This window comes from Calliopsis andreniformis, chromosome 12 (genome assembly GCF_051401765.1).
Source record: "Calliopsis andreniformis isolate RMS-2024a chromosome 12, iyCalAndr_principal, whole genome shotgun sequence".
NCBI lineage: Eukaryota > Metazoa > Arthropoda > Insecta > Hymenoptera > Andrenidae > Calliopsis > Calliopsis andreniformis.
Genome location: NC_135073.1, coordinates 1,406,332 through 1,429,718, shown reverse-complemented (window position 1 = coordinate 1,429,718; position 23,387 = coordinate 1,406,332). Strand labels below are relative to the sequence as shown.

General features: G+C 41.5%; 2 protein-coding genes across 2 annotated transcripts; both read left to right on the top strand.

The window, feature by feature from the left end:
• Window positions 1–2,073: 2,073 nt before the first annotated feature.
• LOC143185966 (uncharacterized) lies at window positions 2,074–3,408 on the top strand. Its single transcript, XM_076389304.1, is given in 1 exon segment — window positions 2,074–3,408. A coding segment is annotated over 1 exon segment (1,335 nt).
• A 14,649-nt stretch (window positions 3,409–18,057) lies between these two features.
• On the top strand, window positions 18,058–18,576 carry LOC143185962 (uncharacterized). Its single transcript, XM_076389300.1, has one exon. The coding sequence runs from the start codon at window positions 18,058–18,060 to the stop codon at window positions 18,574–18,576; it is 519 nt and encodes a 172-aa protein (XP_076245415.1).
• Window positions 18,577–23,387: the final 4,811 nt, after the last annotated feature.

Sequence of the window (23,387 nt, the reverse complement as noted above, 5' to 3'; positions counted from 1 at the left end):
TAGCGCCATGAGTGATGATCGCATTTAAGAAATAGCTCTGCTGAAAACTTTTTCCCTGATGTACCTTCGCCTGGGGTGTAACAGTGGCTGTCCAGGAATTCGTATAGTTCCTTCTTCCAATTGGTCGTTTCTTTGCTAATAGCCCGCTTTGTATAGCCCACTATTCTCTCTGCTAATCCGTTTGATTGAGGGTGTCCAATCGGAGACAAGAGGTGGATAATTCCCTTTTCCTCACAATATTTTCTGAAATGTTCGGAAATAAATTGGGTGCCATGATTGCTCACGATCATCTCCGGCGGACCGTATCGGATAAACATCTCCCTACACAGTTCTACTGTACGCTCCGCAGAGATTGTACTTGTCAACGCTATATCCATGAATTTGGAGTATGCATCGACGAAGACAAGGATGTACTGATTATTAATCAGACCTGCGAAGTCCACGTGCATGCGTTCTCCAGGTCTGGTAACTGGCGACCATGGGTACAATTGCACCTTTGGTGGCATCTTTAGTGCGCACGGGTTGCACTGCTGGATGGAATTTTCAATGTCCTTTGTCATCCCCGGCCAGTACACAAATTCTCGTGCTAATTGCTTCATTCGATGAACTCCGGGATAGCCAAGATGAAGTGTTTTTAGTATCTGACTGCGCATCCCCGATGGTATTACAACTCGATCGTCGAACATCAGTGCACCCTCTATGATACTCAGAACATAGCGACACTTACCGTATTTTGTAGTCACTGTGTCAGGTAATTGCAGATTCCAGTATTTCGACATCACGTTCGTTACGATTTTCAACTCTGGATCCTTTTCCGTTCCTTTTTGCAAATTTGTTTGTATTTCTCGACCAGATTTACCCAAAATGGTATTCTTTATCTGTTGCACTTCTATCTCAGTTGTCTGTATGGATGTCACTTGTAGTTCCTCGGCGTTATCCTTGCGAAAATTCTCGACAAGTCTTGGCAATACATCTGCTTTCCCGAAATCCTCTGTGTTGATGTATTCTATTTTGAAGTTATACCCGAGAAGTCTAATGGACCATCGTTTGAGGCGTGTGCGGCCGTTATGGTCCTCATGCCTTTCGTATCCTCTGTGCGCAGAACAACTAATAGTGGATTGTGATCCGTCTGCAGTACAAATGGTCTTCCCCATACGAATTTATGGAATCTTTCTATCGCTGTTACCAGGGCCAATGCCTCCTTTTCTAATTGAGAATACTTCCTCTGTGACTCCGTCAGGCTTTGCGACATATGGTAGATCACGTATTCACGACCATCCTCGTTCCGTTGTGATAGTACCCCACGTAGCATGACTCTTTTTAGTTCGCTTAGTACTCATTCTTATTTAGGACCCCATTTCCATTCCACGTTTTTCCTGGTTAACTCTTCCAGTGGTTATTTTAATTAATGTAGATGAGGTACGAACTTGTCATAATGATTGATCATACCCAGCAAACTTCTCACCTCCGCCTTTGTTGGTGTCGGCATGTTTGCGATGGCGCGAGTTCGTTCACCATCGGCTCTGACGCCGTCGCCATCCACAATAAAGCCCAAGAATTTGACTTCACTCATATGGAATTTACATTTCATCAAATTGAGTCGAAGTCCTCGATCCAACAATCTTCGAAGACACTCTTCTAGGCGTTTGCTGTGTTCTTCGCGTGTTGGCCCCACAACCAGTCTATCATCCAAGTACACCAGTATTTCACCAATACCAGCCAATGTCTGATCCATGGCTCTCTGGAAAATGGCCGGCGCCGTTTTAATTCCGAATGGCAAACGAAGAACCGAGTACGTCACGACGCAAGATCGGCAGTGGTTCTTCATCCGACTATACGTTTGACGACAAACACTCATATCGTATTTTAAGTTTCATTAGTGTGTTTAGTGCTATAAGTTGTCACATAAAGTGTAAGACATGCGATGGTGACATAAATTTTGCCGAAATGAAAGTACGCAGACTTGGATTTCAAATCGTTTTGAAGTGTGAAAACTGTGCCGATAGGGAGATTTCGTCATGTCCGATGATACGAAGCTTCTCGTATGAAATAAATCATAGAATTGCGTTGGCTATGAGATTGATAGGAGTAGGCTTGACTGGCTTGGAACAATTCTGCGGCATAATGGACCTTCCAAATCCAGTTTCTGCACATCCTTTCAATACAATCGTAAAATATATCAGAAACGCAACAGAAGTCATTGCAAAGGGGTCTATGTTTCGTGCTGCGCAGGAAGAAATAAGTCAAACGGCGGGAGATGACGAGACGGAACCTATAGGCGTAACCGTATCAGGTGATGGAACCTGGCGAAAAAGAGGCTTTTCGTCACTTTTTGGAGTTGCAACAGTTATTGGGAATTTGACTGGAAAAGTGATTGATATTGTAGTGAAGAGCGCGTATTGCAAAGTTTGCGAAGTGTGGGAGAAAAAAATTGGAACAAACGAATATGAAGAATGGTTGGACCAGCACGTTACTGAGTGCAAGGCAAATCATGAGGGTAGTGCCGGCAAAATGGAGGTGAGCGCGATTGTGGAAATTTTTCAACGATCCCAAGAGTTGTATAATACTAAATACGTCAATTACATCGGAGACGGTGACAGTAAGACGTTCAACGCCGTCGTAAACGCTAATCCTTACGATATTCCGGTAAATAAAAAAGAATGTGTAGGTCATGTTCAGAAACGCATGGGCACTGCGCTCCGAAAAATAAAGCAGAATACGAAGGGCCTTGGAGGCAAAGGAAAGCTCACGGCAAAATGAATTGATGAACTGAGCTCATATTATGGAAACGCCATTAGAGGGGCTAGGCATTCCACAGAAGCTATGAGAAATGCGATTTTGGCCACATACTACCATAAGTGCTCAACAGATGAGAGTCCCCAACATAACTATTGCCCTGTTGGAGAAACAAGTTGGTGCTCTTGGCAAAGAGCTACAGCGAAGAGTATTTTACACGAATATAGGCATAAAACTCCATTACAGAAAGATGTCCAGGTAGCGATTTATCCCGTTTATGAGCATCTAAGCGACGAAACATTGCTAGCAAGGTGCGTCGGTGGCTATACGCAGAATAGCAACGAAAGCTTAAACGCCAAAATTTGGAAAATTGCACCGAAGATATATTTCAGTGGCGCTGAAACTGTGGAAATTGCCGCATATATTGCTCTTGCAACGTATAATGATGGTAACAAAGCACTCCTATCGATAATGCGGGAACTTGAACTTGCAGTTGGTTCAAAAGCGCGAAGTATGTGCGAAAAGTTAGATCAAAGACGATTATCGGCAGCAGACGTTCGAGCAAGAGCGGCAACAAAAGAAGCTAGAAAAGAAACCAGAAGGAAGAAAAAAGAACAAGAAGAAGAAGATTTTGCAGTAGAAGGAGCCCTGTATGGACCAGGGATCGCGTGAGGCCAGGTTTGTACATTTTACAATTCATAGGTTAGAGATAAAGGTATTCCAAACTTTGAACCTGTTTTTCTCGAAACAACATTTGTAGACACGGTGTACATGATAACTTTTGAACCAGTGAATATTTTAACTTGAAATTTTAACTGGACGTGTAGAATTCCTCCCTCCACAGTGTGAAACTCCCATATCAACATAGCATGATTTTAAAATTTATTAAAAATGATTGAAAGTTGTCTTTTCATGCAAAAATGTGGGAAAAATCTTCATTAGTGTACAATTTCCACAATTTTCGTTCAAATCCGCCAGCAATGTTCCACACTGTAGATTTTGGTGTATGAAGTATTCATTCTAAAGCATTTTGCTTTCAGATGATTGGGTCGCCTGAATCAATGTACACCAACTCAAGCGGCGCGCCGTATGGGACCATTTTCAGCACTTAATAAGTTCAACAATTTTGAACATTCCGATGATTTTTTTTGTTGTAATTACTCGCAAACGTACCCACAATAGATCCTGAAAGGGATGAGTATAACGATTATTTCGTGCCGAAGATGTATGGCGCCAAAGCAACTAACGATTTTACACATCAAATAGTCCAATACCCCCTTAAGAAACGTTTCCATCGCACATGCAATTGGTCGACATAAAAGCTGAATGTTTCTCGCGTTGGGTGCGATGCGAAATTTAGCAACGAAATCCCTAAAAGTACCTAATTTGTTGCAGAATAAATCAGGGAACGCATTGCGAAGTTCCGCATTAGTAGTTGTTGCAATATTACTTTCTTGAATAATTTGTTTTGAGTAACTGATTATTTTCCTGAGGCGCGATTCTTTATTCCTTGTTTCCGAATCACCGCAACTCGCTTCGCCTCGTCGCGATTCATTCGCAGTAGATCCCACAAATTAAATTTATCTATGCTGTCCAAGTCCAAAAGATTCAAGTCCATGCGAACAGATACGTGAATTTCGATCTCCTCTGTATGACCCTGAACGGTTACGGTGCTTCGAAAACATCCCTATGTTGCGAGGTCATCCTCGCGGGCATGTGAAACTTTTATGCCCGGCGAGAACGCTGGTTGACCTACGAGGATGGATTGAAAATGAAGCGGCCTAACGGTATATAGCAGCACAAACAAAAATAATTTTTTTTTTCAGAAACTTCAATCTGTCAAACGGCACCCGTCAAAATTTCACCCAAATTCGTCGATTAGTTCAGTTGCTGTAGTCGTTTGAAGCAGACAACTTTTGTGTTTTTTGAAAAATGGAGAAAAGTGAATTTCGTGCAGTGATTAAACACTATTATTTGAAAGGGAAAACGGCGAAAGAAACCAAAGAAAAGCTCGATAAACATTATGGCGAGTCTGCTCCGTCATATTCCATGGTAAAATATTGGATTGGAGAATTTAAATGCGGCCGGACAAGCACTGTAACAGTACCATCAACAGGAAGGCCAAAAGAGGTGGTTACTGAAGAAAATATCAAAAAAATCCTCGATATCGTTATGAATGATCGCCGGATCAAGCTGCGTGAGATTGTTGACATGGTAAACATTTCATATGAACGTGTGTACAACATCTTGCATGAAAATTTGCATATGAAAAAGCTTTCGGCAAGATGGGTGCCGCGTTTGCTTAGTGTCGAACAAAAACGAGTTCGACAAACCACTTCACAGCGGTGTTTGGACATGATAAAGCGTAATCCTGTCGATTTTTGGCGTCGATTAATAACTGTTGATGAAACTTGGGTCCACCACTACACACCTGAAACCAAAAATCAATCGAAACAATGGGTGGAAGCTGGTGGAAGTGCTCCGAAGAAGGCGAAGACAGTGAAATCGGCTGGCAAGGTTATGGCCACTGTATTTTGGGATGCACATGGAATATTGCTCATCGACTACCTTGAAAAAGGATCCACAATCACAGGAGAGTATTATCGTGCATTATTAGATCAATTGGTTGACGCAATCAAGGAAAAACGACCACATTTGCAGAGGAAAAAAGTGCTCTTTCTCCAAGACAATGCACCGGTTCACACAGCATTAGATACGATGATAAAATTACGTGAAATACACTTCCAACTGGTTGATCATCCACCTTATAGTCCAGATCTAGCCCCTAGTGACTTTTTCCTGTTTCCAAATTTGAAAAAATGGCTCGCAGGAAAAAGATTCACCTCAAATGAAGAAGTGATTGCCGAAACTAATGCGTATTTTGAAGGGTTCCAGAAATCGTATTATTCAGATGGTATAAAAAAGTTGGAGAATCGTCTTATTAAGTGTATCGAGCTAGAAGGAGACTATGTTGAGAAATAAATTGTTTTTTGAAAAAAAAAAAAAAAAGGTTTTTTTCCTACTCAGGCCGCTTCATTTTCAATCCACAATTGCATTGGTATCCAATGCCAATCGTTTCGACCTATTATAGTAACGTCCGATCCTGTATCATACTGAAATCGTAACATTTTATTTAATACCATGACATTTAGGTATATACGACGCCCGTATTGAGTGCTCAAAATCGATTTAATAGTTAAATATTTGGTTTGGCTCGTGTGACAGTTATATTTTCGTGTTGAACGACAAACTTTGACGATGTGTTCCCCCCTCTTACACTTATTACATGCGGCTTTAAGGAAAGGTCACGTCGTACGCCAATGAAAATCACCGCACCCGTTACATTTTGCTGGTATACTACTTCGTTGATTCGAGTCCGCAATTTCCCTCGACTTTTTTGAGTATTTCCCCTCGGTGTCATTTCTCCAATTTTTGGAATATGCGAATGTTGTTTTCGATTTACTATGAACAGCATTTACCATCTCGTTTTGTTTACCGGATTCGCGAGTGTTTGCAAGCCAACATACATTCGTATGGGCTTCGAGTTCTATGGTAACTTCCGCAAGAGTGGCATCCGGGTATTTCTTTCGACAACTCGCAATGCGATCTTCTTCAGATCCTCGTTACCACTCGAATGACATAACGATTGCAGAAGCAACACGATTTTTAAGTGGTCGTCGGATAGATTCGGTTAGGTTCGCGGGATCAAATTCTGTCGCGCATAGGTTAATTCGGTCTATATGCATACGTATCGGAACACTTTTATCGTAGCGGTAATTAAGAATCTCGATCCGACGGCGTGTAATCGATTTATCGTCGTTAAATAAGTGTTGTAATTTTTCGATTACCTCATGTTACTTCATTTTCGCTGAATGTAACGGTGCGACATGGTCAGTTACCCGGCCGAATTCGACTTGACCCAGTGTATATTCGTGCCTTCGTAGCCATTTCTTAAAAAGCTTCGGACCTTCGAACGCATTATAGACGTACTTGTCTAGGCGATCGCTTGATCGCTGGTTGAACATTTCCGTATTTGAAGTCAATGGATTGGTACTCGGTGGCTGTCGTTGTAATTGTGACGATTGCAATTGTATCAGATTTTTAACGGTCTCCGTTAACTGTTTGATTTGTTCGGTTGCAACCATCGCGAAGCACGCTTAACCTCTCCTTATACCACGTGGTTCGTCGGATACTTCTGAATAGGCCTTTCGATACAAAATTTACACTACGACTGCGCCAGTTGTTAGGTTCTTAGAGAGGATTAAGCTGCACATCGTCTATTCTACTAAATACCTTTTCCTTAACAGAGTAACTTAATATTAAGAACACTAAAAATACGTATGCGTCGATCGGTCATCGTGTACACACGCTCCCACACATCATATCTGTCGCCATGCCGATCGGTGGCGCTCCAGTCGCGCGTCAGCGCAGGGGCGTCACGATCTCGTATAAGCCCGCAACAAGTGTATTGAGTCAATAAGCACGGTATTCGATCGAGTGACGAGAATATCAAATCCGTTCTCAATTTTGGTCATGCTTCTGCCAATTGCAACAGACTCGAGAAATGTGTAAAATGCGGTGATAATCACGCAACACGCTCATGCACTAAATCTCCCGAGCTACCACCCAAATGCGCGAATTGTGGGGAGTCCTACACAGCGAATTACTCCGGCTGTCCTTCACTTCTTAAGTTTTTAAATAGTAAGAAATCTCATATCCAGTCCAACAAATTAGACAATAGAGGCATTATTCAACACAGCTCCCCCAATAAAACTCTTGTACATCCAACCATAGTTTCTCAGACAATGTCGCAACATACTACCCCTGTTAGAATGAGCTCAAATCCCATGGGCTACACACCTAAATCAGTTAGTAACTCAACTAACTCATTATCATACGCCAATGTTCTCATGGGCAACAAAAGCCTCAAACAAACCTCACCAGACTCTCCCCTTTCAATAACGGAAGATATTAAAAACATAACAAAAGCAGTTAGAGACTTGGAAAAGGTAATAGATATCAAAAAAATGACGTCATTAATAGTCTCCCTCACACACAAATTATCAGCATGCCAAAACAACATAGAGAAATTACTGGTTATTCAAGAATTCGCACAGGAAATTGATGACTAACTCCTCTAAAAGCTCACATAACTTCATGACATGGAATGCATGCTCCATCACCCCCAAAACTCAAGAACTTGAGTTATTTCTTCACAATAATCACATTTCTGCGGCTTCAATACAGGAAACCTGATTAACACCAAATTCACGCATACACATAAAAGACTACACCTTGGTTAGGGCCGATCGTCCAGACAACTCTGGATATGGAGGGGTCGGTATACTAGTTCACAAAAATCTCTCATACAGACAATATCCTTTACCTAATACCGGGAAATTAGAAGCGATCGCAATACACATAAAAAGCCCTAACCTAATCTTCATTTCGGCCTACTGCCCACCAAATGTCAAACTAACTTCTGCAGTCTAGACTGCATCACTTCATTCTGCATTCCTTTTATACTAGGTGCTGACTTAAACGCCAAACATCCCTACTGGAACAACGCTTCTCGAAACCACAATGGTGGCATATTAAAATGACACACAGACAATGCCCCACATAATCTACTCTTTCCTCCTACACCAACCTTCTTTACTCCCAACTGCACACCAACAACCATTGACTTGTTTTTAACAAATTCACAATTTCGTTTTTCATGCAATTCAATAGAAGATCTCAGTTCTAACCACAGACCTGTTACTCTGTCACAAAATCATAATAATAGTTCCCCGGCCACCTTTGCAAATTTAGTAGACTGGGACAGATACAAAAAACTAACAAATAATTTCACGCTCACTTCTTCATTCAACTCTTCTGTTGATATAGACAACTCCATCAATAAACTAGGTCGCTTAATTATGAAATGTAAAAAAGGAGCTTCCATCCCCGTTCAAGTAATTTCTTTAGATTTTACACCTGACATGGAATTCAAATCTTTAAAAGCCCTCCGAAACTCAGCTCGACGCTCCAGGTATAGAACTGGTAACCCGATCTATAAACAATTTTATAAATCCTTTGTAGCCAAATTAAACAGGAAAATAATAGCCTTGAAAGCCCACGAAATTCAATGTTAAATCAAAAACGCGTCCAACCAGGACCACACCTTTTGGCCAATTTATAGAAAAATTCACCAAGACAAAGACGCTCATCCCCCAATTAAAAGACCCCACTGGATTAACATTCATCACTGAAAAATGCAAAGCAAATGCTCTAGCTAAACAATTTCAATCAGTACATAACATCGCCTCCCTCAAATCATCTAACATAGAGGTAAAATCACGTAATCAGCTCAACACCTTCTTAAAGGAAAACCCAATAAACAACACACTGCCCAAAGACATAAACGCCTTCTTAACAGCGGAAATTATCAACAGTCATATCAACAGATTAGATTCCAAAAAAGCAGTTGGAGTGGATGGCCTCTCCTCTGAAACACTTAAGAAAGCTTCAAGAAAGATCCACGTTCAGATTTACTACATTTTTAGAGCTTCTATCCAATTAAATTACTTTCCCTCATGCTGGAAAACTGCAAAAGTAATACCTATTCCAAAGCCAGGCAAGGACAAAACAATAACATCTAGTTACAGACCTATCAGCCTTTTATCAATTCTTTCAAAAATATTCGAAAAAATAATTGCTAAAGCTATTCTCACTCATGCTAACGTCAATAATATTATTCCACACTTTCAATTTGGCTTCAGATCTAATCATTCTACAATACATCAGATCATAAGGGTATATCAGTTCATTACCCATGAGGTAAATATCAACAGAATCGCAGCCATGATCCTTCTTGACCTGGAAAAGGCTTTTGATTCAGTTTGGCATAAGAGACTATTAGTCAAATTCATCTCCTTTGGTTTCCCCAATTGGGTCATCCATCTACTACGTAACTATCTCAACGATAGAGAGTTTTTTGTGCAAATAGGTTCAAGTAGATCAGAATTATTACCCATTTCAGCAGGTGTGCCCCAAGGTTCCATTCTAGGGGCCCTTCTATTCTCCATACTCATTTCAGACATACCTACCCCAAACAATACCATTATGGCCTTATATGCCGATGATATATCCATTTTATCTGTGTCTTGGAGTCTTTCACTACTTCAATCCAGAATGCAAAAAGCTCTGTTGGAACTTAACCACTATTTCATGAATTGGAAACTCACAATAAACCCAACAAAAACGCAGGCTATTTACTTCACACGTAGAGTCAAAATATTAACTCCACCTCCACTGTCGTTACAAGGAACGGTTATATCTTGGTCCAACACTGTAACTTATCTTGGAATAATTTTCAAGAGACACTTCTCTCTGGCATCAGGTTCCGAACAGACGAAGATCTTGAAGGCAGCTGATATACTCGTCCAATGAGATCGAGACTGATCCTCTAGGGGTAGCGACCGTTCTAGCAAATAGTAATTAATGCTCATTTAATATAGAGTTCGTGCTCACCAGAAGCAGACGAATCGCCTGCCGACAAGCGCTAGAAACCATTCCTAATCGGACACATTTCTACGACCGCTCCCGAAGAGTCTTTTTCCCAGAGTAGCGACTGATGTGGGAAAGATAACGAAGGGCTTACGGATGCTTAGGCAATTAGGCAAAGATTATACGTTTCATGGAACCTTGAAACCGCTCTGAGGTTATAGCCACCTATAACTTTGGCAGCGACCAGGGCATACGAGACAGGATCTATTGCAGACACATACACAACACACTGCGCCTCGTATAGAGGATCCTCTACCGTGAATAATATCACATAACCTAACTCTCGTTCAACGATATATAACGTATGTGCATAACCCTTGCGTTATCGAGATAATTGATAGATAATTATAATCACGTTTAATCCAACCTCATATTTATATAATCACACATAATATAACCTCATATTATCTTATGATTTTATTAATATTTAACCAGATTAGAATAGGGTAATTATTGACAATTACTTACTTCTCGCCGATTTCTTTGAAACTTTTTTGTATGGTGTATTTTGATACGTAGATTAATTAATATAAATGAAATAATTGTCGCTCTTTTTTCGTTTTCGAGATAAAACTTTTTATATATATGAAAATGATGGTTACGGGTACCTCTGTATTAGCCATACGGTGTTGGCGGAACGGAAGTTCTGCGCATGCGCCTCTGATATGGATTTACGAGACGTGCATGCGTGTATAGAAATCTTGAATTTCCCACATTATTTTTACATTATTAGCAACAATGGCTACCATGGTTACTACACTATCGTTGCGTGATCTTGAAGACATTCTTGAAGATTGTAACATATTAATTGATTTCTTGGTACTTCATGGGGTATTGCGTAGAAGAGTCGTATACAAGAAATGTGGAAATGAATTACTTCTGAACTATAAGAAGTTCATATTTTCATGCAAGAAAACCGGATATATAACAAATGCCCACAAGAAACGTATGAAAATACAATGTAATTTTTATTTGAGTGTCCGAAAGGATACGTGGTTCGAAAATTCCAATTTAAACATAGAAACTGCATGTCGCTTTATTGCATACTTTTTATTGATGAAGCCACCCCGTCAACAATTTTTTAAGAACGAACTAAATTTATGCGATAAAACTATTGTAGACTGGTAAAACTTTTGTCGAGAAGTAAGCATTTCATAAATATGCAATTAAAAACATTATATATTTAAAAATTTGAGACGTATTGCAATTATTGGTGTGCATATATTTTGTGGAAAAAAATTCGCAAAAATTAGGAGGGCCAGGAGTAATTGTTGAAATTGATGAGCCAAAAATTGGCCATAGGAAATATAATAGGGGTCGCATTATTGAGGGCAACTGGATTTTTGGAGGAATCAAAAGAGACTCCAAAAAATGCTTTTTGGTTCCTGTTCCTAACAGAAGCCAGGAAACATTACTAGACGTAATAAAGAAATGGATTTTACCCGGAATGACCATGATATCCGATTGTTGGACATCGTATACATGTTTGGAAAACAACAACTTCCAACATTTAACGGTGAACCACAGTCTAAATTTCGTGAATCCGGAGACAGGTATATTTTTCATGTAGGCCCATAAAACGGATTAATTAGCATTTTAATTATTAATAATAAATACAATATATTTAAAAAATATCTTTAGGCGCACATACACAAAATATAGAACGTTTGTGGCGAGACGTTCGTAGCAGCATTCCGCGATACGGAGCGCGTGATTATCATATGGAGGGATACATTGCAGAATATATTTTTAAAAGAATTTTTCCGCATAAGGACAGAATCTTAAATTTCTTTAAATTAATTGCTGAATTACATCCACTGATGATAGAGGAAATTGGAGAACCCAGCAAGGAAAGCAGTAGCCAAGAAATGAATTCATATGTTACACAAAACGGCCCTTTTCAGGGCCACCATATATTTTAACGTAGAAACGCACAACATCCAACATTTATTTCAATATAAATAGTACATCCTTTCATGTCGTAATCCCCTAAGCGGGGTGTGGGGGTGCAACCCCCACGCACACCGGGGGCCCGGGGGCAGAGCCCCCAGTGGGGAGTTGGGGGGGGGGGGGGGGGGGGGGGGGGCGAAACCCCCCCACTGGCATAGAGGCAAAGTTCAACTTGGAAAATACTATCTACGCTAGATGGTCTGCCATGGAAAAGGGGGATGTTATTGTTACGTTCCGAACAGGAAATTTTTCGGATTTTTGACTTTCGGCCATTACGTCGGCCGGCGTGTGTCACGACAATGCTTTGTCATTATGGAATTTCCTAGTCTGGCACATTCTGGCCTTTGGCGTTCAAAATTCTAAATTATAATTGTTGTGATTGTATTATACGCTCTCCTTGGAATCGTCGTCGAAAGTCGACAACGCGAATGTGTGTGAATATGTGAGAGTTGTGAGGATGTATGTGTGCGTGTGTGTGTTCTTCTGAAGCCTCGAAAAGGTGAGCATGAACACCTTAGCCGTAACAACTATCGTTACATTACGATGTTTGGAACTGCGGGTTCTCATGCGCTTGAATGAGTGTGCACCGAGTGTGTGGTCAACACCTTCTGTTGCAAGTCAAGCATCTTATTGTCCGTGATGCCTGTTAGAGCTAATTGCAAATTGTTCATAAGGTTCCAATGCACCCGTATCTTGCATGAATTGGGACGGTTGCGAGTAATTGCGGAAAACTTTGTAATGTGACGGCGTGTCAAGAATTTGGAATGAGAACCTTTCGCGTTTGGTTTTGGAATTCGCACAAAAACTGTATACAGCGCGCGACACGACGCGACGCGCGAGCGACGATACCACGCGACGAAAACGCCGAGCGTTTCCCGCGAAAGTGTGAAAAACTTGTGTAAATTATTACAACAAGTTTAATAATTATTGACCGTCGTTAATTGTAAGGAGTAATAGAGGATGTTGTTCATGTGTAGCATTGCGCAAAATATTGAGCAATCTGTGAATTGTGAAGGAAACCGGAAGTAGAGCACACGCGATATATCGAAATGCGAGTTGACAAATCGCGCGACGGCTCCCGCACGCTGCCTCACCTGATTCGTCAGGACCTTTCACGGATACAGCAGAAGATCACTGTATTGGTGATCCTCGAAGGATCCTGTCTATCCTGATTTCCGTGATCGATCACTCTTCGTCGACAAGTCGCGAGGTGCGTGACGGGAGACCGTGGGTTTAGTTATATTCTATTTCTTTCTTTCCCTCTATCTTTTTGTTCTTTTCTCAATTATTAATTGTTTCGAGCGTAGATTCACGGGAGTGAATGGACTCAATCGCCCACGAAAAATTCTGCAATTCATTCAGAAAACCATAGTTCGATTTAAGATTTAATTCTTTAACCATTCCGCGTGTGCTCTCTTTTTCTTTACAGTATCATCAGCATTCATAGTCTACATTGTATCATTCTGCAACTTATAACCGAACTGGCATACCCTAAGGATTTGATTTGGCTCATTATTGGATTTGTTTTTGGAAAGGATTGATTGCGTTGATTTCTTCAACTGCGTGAGTCTTTTAAGTATTATCTGATTTTGATTTATATACATGATTGTCTGGAATTGTTTCATATTCTTTGTGTATTGATTATATATTAATTTCTCATTGTTGTACAAGAATTATCGCCTTTTGTTTCGCCACGTGGTTTGAGGGACATCGATATCGCCAGTCGATATCGTGGATTTACCTTGGTGTCCTTACGGCCACCTTGGCGCGGGATAATCCACGTGCACGTGCACGTGCACGGCACGATTTAATATCTCGGTTGCGATTACATATGTGAATATTTTCTTTTCTTTCTTTTGTATGATGCATGCATTTATTAACGTCATATAATTGTGATTAATATCTTATTATATTATATAATTATTATAATTATTTTACGGTTGTGTGCTCATTCGCCGTGGTGCATTTCAATTCTTTTCTCTTCAATTTTCTTTTGTTTATGCATACGATTATCTGTTGTTAATCTTGTTGTTAATTCTACAACAACTTGTTCAAATCTCAGAGACTATAATATATTTATTTTTCCTTTTGTCTTCATATATACCTTGTGTTGATTACTTTACTTTTCCAAATACAGTATTAGCATAAGCCTCCACCTCTCGGGAAAATCAATCACGCATAGCGGGGCCCGTATGGGACTAGATGGTTTCCTAACCCATTTACCTTTATCCTCCTTGGATATTTCATTAATAGGAGTTTAGATATACTCGCGCATCGTGGCCGAGCTTCCTTTTCAAAGCCGCTCTGTTATCGCGACCACACTACCATTTCGCACTGTCTCAGCACATTTACTTCACAGACAGAGTAGTGGCTCGGACTAGACGTTAGAACGCATAGAAGTATATTTTTTTTTCTAGAAAAATACCTCCCATGACTAACCTGTGGGGTGATTGTTTATGTGACGGACGGAGTTACGAATTCCGTTCGTAAGAGAAGCGATACGAACGAACAGAGTTACGGGCTCCGTCCGTAACATTATATTACTTTGCGCGCGAAGCGCGCCATGGAGTGAGGTGTGACAAACTTTACCTTTAAAATCGATGCCTTCGGTTTCCTAACGAAAGTGCGTACCTCGTTACTCTTTCTTTCCGTAGTTTTTACTTATTACAGCAACTAATACGTCCAATTTTCGTTCATTCCTCATGAAATAAGCATTTTTGTACAATTTTCAATGTTTTGATACACAATAAAATAACGTACAATCCGTAGGAATTACGAAAACATTGCTTTTTATTTTTTTTACTATGGCATTACTTTACTAAATCGGCATTTTTAAATTCTTTTTCCTCGTTTTTTATTTTTTACAACTTGGACAATTAATTTAAAAATCTGAAAAAATTCTATAAAATGTGTCTCAATAGTTAACGTGGTCCTGATTTTTTTCATAATTTTTCATCCAATAGTTTAGGAGAAATAGAGCATTGACGTAAACATCTTGAGTTTCTTGTACAAGCCTCGAGCACGGTGAATAGCAGACGCTCCGCGTAGCTTGTGCTCTGTCGCTGGTTGGCCGAGCGCTTGCTATTCGCGCTCTCTGATTGGTCGGGGTTTTCCGTTAATAACTTGTTAACAAAGCTTCGGAGGACATTTTTGCAAAGGAAAATGTTGTTTAGAATCACACTAGGAATCTCCCACTTCCGACTCCCACACTTAGTTTAGGACACCCTGTATATTCGGCAGGGCTACGCCTTTATCTGGATGGTGAGAGAGAGAGAGAGAGAGAGAGATCGCCAACGGTCGATGCGTGCCGATCGTCCGTTATTTGGAAAACAGCAGTCAATCGTCAGAAGGACACGCTCGAAACTACTAGGCTCCTTACAATTCAGAAGTGGGATCCGAGACACGATTTTCTGCGGATTAAGTTACGCGGCAGAATAAGTACACTTATTCTCTTTCGAGGACTTCCGTATATACCTCGTAAGGTGGAAGGGTTATACTTAGTGTGTGACCGTGGTTATTGGGTGTATTGTGTGTAATTAAGTACGAAGAGCTATGAAGAATCTACAAAAATTCAAGTTCGTTCAATTGAAGCAGAGACTCCTCTCCTTTGGATTACCTACTTCGGGTAATAAACCTGATCTAATCAGTCGTTTAATGGACGCTGATCCATCGAGTGCATGAATGGATTTAGAAGAAGAAACGGATGGTGCGGTTCAGGAAGAAGAACCATGTGTAAGTCGAACTTCACATAACCTAAGCTGTGATAGTCTGTTTTGTGAAGTGGAGCTCTTGAGGAGAGAAAATGCCGTAATTGAGAGAGAATTACGCATCGCGCAACGAGAAGGTACGCCACAATCAACTGATACCTTTCAGTCAACGCAAAGCAGAATAAATGTGAAATCAATTGCCGGTCTGTTGTGTCTCTTTGATGGAAATGATCCAATCTTTTCGCAATGGGAAGCGCAAGTAAGACTTTTATGTAACACATACCAGCTGGATGATAACAACGCAAAAATATTAATTGCGACGAGATTAAAAGGCAAAGCGCTAGCATGGTTGCATTCACGCAGTGAACACATTGAGGTGTCTCTTCATGATTTATTACAAGAGATGAAAAGTATGTTTGGACAACGTACGAATGTATTAACATTGCGGCGTAAATTTGAAGATCACACGTGGTTGAAAGAGGAAACATTTAATGATTACTATCATGCTAAGATCACTATAGGCAATCGTGTGCCAATAGCAGAAGAAGAGATAGTACACTACATTATTGATGGCATTCCAGATGTGCAACTAAGAAATCAGGCTAGGATCAAGCGGCTTAGCAACAAACCTGAGTTGTTAACAGCTTTCGAAGATATTTCTCTACCCAATGATAAGAAGGAACGTTTAATGAAGGAGATCCAAGGATCGGGATCAAGGCCGAAAACAGAATCAAAATCTACATCGAAAATAGTGCGCGACCACATTCCTCCAGCGGCAACGGTGATAAATAGTTAGCGAACATTAAGTGCTATAATTGTCACGAAAATGGACATATAGCTAAAGACTATAAGCTGCCAAAAAAAGAAAAGGGTTCATGTTTTAAGTGTGGAGATACCAATCATTTTTATAAAGGTTGTCCAATGCCAGTACAAATAGAAGTAAATTTAATCAACGAAACGGTAAGAGATGTCGCTGAATACAGTAAGACCCCGCTTAACGCTGCACCGCTTAACGCTGTTTCAGTATTACGCGGTAGTATTGGGTTTACCCGAAATCGCACACGACTTTGTTGCTGCGATACTCGCGTGCAGTTTCGCAGCGCGTTTAATATCATTTCAGTACGAACGTATGTTTTCTGCGTCACAGTTGATTTATGATCGGTCATCAACGTTATAGTGTGTATAAAAATATAAACATTTTTATTTTATTGTGATAAATACGGCAATTTTTAGTTTTTACAATGGGTGGTTGCAAAGAAAAAGAAAGTAAAGCGACAAGAAAAAGCATTTCGCTGGAAACTAAAATGCAGGTGCTCAGACGATTAGATGCAGGTGAACGGCAATCTGATATCAGCACTGCATTAAATTTGTCTACTTCAACAATACGCACAATTCTAAAAAATAAAGAAAAAATCATATCATCAGCAACTACAACCACAATGACTTCTGTAACAAAAATTACCCGTTCCAGAAGCAATGTGATTGAGGAAATGGAAAAACGACTTTCCATCTGGATTGACGATGAAGTTGAACGCAATATGCCATTAAGTCAAGCAATTATAATGGAAAAAGCGAGAACAATTTTTAACCATATTCAGAATGAAAAAGGCGACACGAGTGAAAATTTCGTAGCTAGTCGAGGGTGGTTCCATCGATATAAAAACAGAAACAATCTTGATAACATACAGATTACTGGAGAAGCGGCAAGTGGAGATACAAAGGCAGCTGCTGCATTTCCAGCGACATTAAGAACTATCATTGAACGAGGGAATTATCTTCCTGAATTAGTTTTCAATGTTGATGAAACGGGCCTTTTTTGGAAGAGAATGCCAAAACGTACATTTTTATCCCGTGAAGTAAAGCGAGCACCAGGATTTAAAGCTGCAAAAGATCGTTTAACACTACTACTGGGTAGTAATGCTAGTGGAGAGTTTAAATTGAAACCCCTGCTTTTGTTTATCATTCAAAAACCCCAAGAGGGTTTCTGCAGCTGCGGAAGTGAACCGTGTGGGCATTCGCGTACCTCCGTTTTGGCCTGAGCAACCATCGTTCTGGTTTAACCAGATCGAGGCCCAATGGGGTCACTGCCGACAGCACTAAATTTTATTACGTGATGTCGCAGTTAGAAGCCAAGTTCGCAGTCGAGGTACAGGACATTTTTATGAACCCACCGGAAACCGAAAAGTACGAGACTCTTAAGAGCAAGTTAATTCAGCAATTAACCGCGTCACAAGGAAAACGTATTCGACAGCTACTCGAGCAAGAAGAGGTCGGCAATCGTACACCTTCTCAGTTCCTGAGACATATGCGGAGCCTAGCAGGTACTACGGTGTCAGACGAATTCTTAAGGACTCTGTGGGCGAGTAGACTTCCGAATATAACTCGTGCCATTGTGACTGCACAAGCTGACCTGCCGTTCGATAAACTAGCAGAGATTGCGGACCAGATTCATGCGGAAGGTGGCGGACACTCACAGGTAGCGAGCGTCTCAACAGATAGGGTCACAGAAATGCTATTACAGCGTTTAGAAGGTCTCGAACTGAAAATCGCCGAACTATCCCGTTCGTGGCCGCAGGAACGAAAAAAAGACATGGTTCCGCCGTCGTTCCCGTTCGAACAGTGGTTACTGTGAAAGTTCGTCGAGAGCATCATCACCGAGGAGAATCTGCTGGTACCATCATGTGTATGGTGAGAAGTCGACGAAATGCCGAGGACGCTGCAGTTTCACGGCGTCGGGAAACGGAGGAGTCCGACACTGAATGCGGCTAGTAGTGACGGTATGAAGACCAACCGCCTCTTCGTTACGGACAAAGTGACGAAGATCGAATATCTTATCGACACCGGCTCGGACCTTTGCGTATTTCCACGTACGCGCGTCAAAGGTCGAGTTGAAAAAACTGGATACGAGATGTTTGCGGCAAATGGTTCCACCATAAGCACGTATGGTGTGCGAGTTTTAGACATAAATTTGGGTCTTCGACAAGCGTTCCGCTGGAGATTCGTCATCGCTAACGTGGAAAAACCCATAATTGGCGCTGATTTTCTCAGTTACTTTGGACTGCTTACTTGAGGAATCAACGGGTACTGGACCAGACAACGTCGCTGTTTTCGACTGGACGAGTTGCTGTGGGAGACATGGGATCGATCAAGACCATCGCAGGAAATTCCCCGTATCACCAGCTACTGGCTCAGTTTCCTGACATCACACATCCAGGTAAAACACGATGTTGTCCATCACATTACCACAACCCAAGGGGCACCGATATTTTGTAAAACGCGTAGACTATCCCCTGATATATATAAAGTCGCGCGGGTGAAATTCGAAGATTTGCTATCGCGAGGTCATATCCGGCCTTCTTGGAGCCAATGGGCTTCCGCCCTACACATGGTTCCTAAGAAGGGAAACGGCTGGCGGCCCTGCGGTGATTATCGCGCATTAAATTCGAGAACAATTCCAGATACGTTATCCGATTCCACATATTGAGGACTTCTCTCGTATGCTCTCGGGAAAAACAATCTTTTCCACGTTAGATCACGTGCGTGCGTATGACCAGATTCCGGTAAATCCCAAAGATATTCCGAAAACGGCAATTAAAACGCCTTTTGGTTTATTTGAATATACCGTCATGCCATTTGGGCTGAGGAATGCTGCTCAAACATTCCAGCGTTTTATTGATATGGTTTTAAGGGGACTCGATTTTTGTTACGCCTATCTGGATGACATTTTCATAGCATCAGAGACCGAGACCGAATATATCAATTATTTGCAGCAGCTTTTCTCACGCCTGGATCAGTACGGTATTCTAATAAATCCGGGCAAGTACGTTTTCGCGTCCAAAGAGGTAAAGTTTTTGGGGTATACGGTACATACAGACGGCATAAAACCACTATCAGATAAAGTCAAAGCCATAGTAGATTTTCCGAAACCAGACACGGTTAAACAGCTTCCCAGGTTCCTCGGTATGATCAACTTTTACCGTAGGTTCATACTTAACGCTGCAGCTGTACAGGCCCCGCTCAATCACCTGCTTAAGGGTCTGAAGGTGAAAGGTAATGCCCCGGTCCAATGGTCGATTGAAGCGGAAACAGCATTTCAAAAATCGAAAGAAGCGTTAGCTAATGCTGCATTATTAACGCATCTATCGAGTCGCTCGCATCTCGCGATTATGGTGGATGCCTCGGATTTTGCAATAGGCGCGGCGTTGCAACAACGTGAGAGAGATTCGTGGAAGCCTTTTAGCCTTCCATACGAAGTCTTTGTCGCCTGCGCAACGTAAGTATAGCGCGTATGATCGCGAGTTGTTAGCTATCTATACAGCAGTAAAGAAATTTAGACATTTTGTACAAGGCCGAGTTTTTACCGTGTACACCGATCACAAACCCCTCGTTTTTGCATTTAAGCAGAAGCCCGAAAAGTGTACGCCCAGACAATTTCGCTATTTAGATTTCATAGCGTAATTTACTACCGATATTAGGCATGTAAGTGGTAAGGATAATGAAGTAGCAAATACCTTATCGAGGATAAAGTCAGTAACCGCGGCGCTGAATTATGAAGATTTGGCACAGTCGCAGGAAATAGACGAAGAGTCAAAGAACCTCTTATCCGGGTCTGATATTTCATTACAACTTAAGCGTGTTAAGTTAGTTAATAGTGATATTACGCTTTTTTGTGATCTATCAACGAACTCCGCTAGACCATTTGTTACCGCACCGTTTCGTAGACAAGCGTTCGCGTCTATTCACGGTTATGCTCATCCAGGTATTAAAGCCACGGTTAGACTGGTTAAAGAAAAGTGCGTTTGGCCATCGATAGATCGTGATTGTCGCGAATGGGCACGAAGTTGTGTTGAGTGTCAGCGAGCAAAGATTAGTAGAGACGTATCGAGACCAATATCTAATTTTTCTGTGCCGACTGCTAGATTCGAACATATACATATGGATCTAGTGGGTCCGTTACCAATTTCGGACGGCAATAGATATTGTCTACCGTGCGTGGACCGTTTCACACGCTGGCCCGAAGCTTACCCTATCGCGAACCTGGAAGCAGAAGCTGTTGCAAAGACTTTTGTAGCCGGGTGGATAGCAAGATTTGGTACTCCCTTAAGAGTGACTACTGATCAAGGCCGGCAGTTCGAGACACAGTTATTTAAACAACTGAACGAATTGTTAGGCACAAAACACTTTAGAACCACAGCATACCACCCGGCTGCAAACGGCATGGTCGAGCGGTTTCATAGACAATTTAAAGCTGCAATAAAGTGCCACGGTGGGCCGCGTTGGACCGATGCGTTACCTATAATATTATTAGGAATTAGGGCGGCGTATCGGAATGACTTGAAAGCCTCGGTAGCCGATTTAGTATACGGTGAAAATATACGGCTACCTGCTGAGTTTTTTGCTAGCACTGAGGGAAATAAGGCCGAACCGGTAGAATTAGTTAAACAGCTACGCACCCATTTCCGCGATTTACGTCCAAGTCCAGGATCGCGTCACGGAAAGCAGAAAATTTTCATTTGTAAAGATTTGACGTCAGTGTCACATGTCTTTGTGCGCACTGATGGAGTCAAGGGTTCGTTACAGAATCCGTACGAAGGACCATTTCCAATCATTTCACGCACTGATAAAAACTTTACCGTGCGAATTAGAGGTAGAGATATTGTCATAACGATAGATCGCCTTAAGCCCGCGTATATTTTTACTAGCGACGAGTCGAATGAACAAACAGGCGAGCGTAACACCCTACCAGAAACTGTTTCGAGTGCGCCAAACCCTGCGCAGATACCTGTGCGGACGTGTTCAGGTAGATGTGTAAGGTTTCCGGAGCGTTTTCAAGCAGGAAGATAGTGCAAATGTATAGTGTACATAGCTAAGTTTTGTAACTAGTCGATAGGTTAGGTTAGTTTTAATTAGCTTAAGTTAGATAATATTAGTTTATAAGATAGCGTTTGCACTAGTAAGGGGGTGATGTAGCGGCTAGCTGTATACGAAGAAATGTTTAGAACGTTTTATGACGCCCGCGCCAGAGAAGCTATTTTTGAGTACGCTGTCTTCACCGGTTTTAGCTGTTTGGGTCAAACAATTAAGTGTTCTTTAGGAATTTTCTACGACAGCCTCAATAGCGTTCGTAAGTGTCATAAATCTTGGGTCTCCGCCGAACCGAAGCTTGGATTGCCGAGGGCCTGTGAAGTATCACGTGGTGACACGTAACTTCCAGGGGCTGACGGGTTGTTTAGGTTTGACCCTGATGAGACCTCGTTGCATCACCAATATTTACGTTAAGAAATTGGCCTTCGACAGTTCGCCCCACTCTGATGGAGCGCGCTAAGGGCGCAAAGAGTGGGCGGATTGTCTGAGGCCATTTTTATTGGTTAAGAAATGATCTGTCTTGACCAATGAAAATTAGTTAAACAGCTCCTCCAAGGAACCGAGCCTAGGAGGAAGATGAATGTAGAGTGGAGAACAGAGTCTCGGACAGACCGAGAGTGAAAAGGTTAACTCGCACAAATAAAGCCTGGATCACACTAAACTTTGTGACGTTAAGGTGAGTTTTGCATTGCAGGTTTTTAGTTTTCCACTTTTCCTCTTAAAAGAGCTCTTCAAAATTTTGTATAATTTCCAAACTTTTAGATTTTAGTTAGTAGATTATGATCCACAGTTTCACACAGGTGCCGTTTCGATCTGATGAGAAAAACGTTTAAACGGAGACCAACATTTCGAAAATTCTTCAATCTATAATTACGAAACTTGCCCAAAAACGCCCAAGGTCTAATTTACATTAACTTCAACCTTTAATATTAAGGTTTAAAGAATTGAAAAATTTGGCTACGAATACCTGCGATTCTTCATGTAAATGTAATTTAAACGTGTGCAAATGATAATACTTCGTCAATATTTCCAGTCACTAGATGGACGCGACTCTCGCTGGCAATTGTCGGGCCCTTGGGTATATAAGGGATCGCCTGCTGTCGACCCCACTGACGACTTGCACACTTTGGATAGCACGAAAACGTATTTCGTAGAACCTTCAACCGCATTATTTTTTTACGATTCAGAATTATCACAAAATCCTCCAATCTCACAGATTCTCTATTACATTCTCGCGCGAGCATTCGTCTAGTGAGCATCGTGAGCGTCGTCCGGAGATTCTCGCAGTGATCTGAACAGCGATCTGAACAGTGATCTGAACATAGTTACGAGTGCCTACGTTCTCAACGCTTCTAACGTTTCTGTGCCCACGCCTGCGTGGCCTAGTGCCACGTGGTATTGTTACAAGGTGAATAGTGTATCAGTTTTCTGGATATTGTGCTGATGCCCACGACCTCTCTCAAGATCTTGAAAATTAAGGTACCGCATGGCCGGCGTACTGCGAACATCAGGGACAGCGCTCCCTACCCGCACTGGACCATAGATTCGTCTTCAGAGGCGATAACACAACCCAGCAAG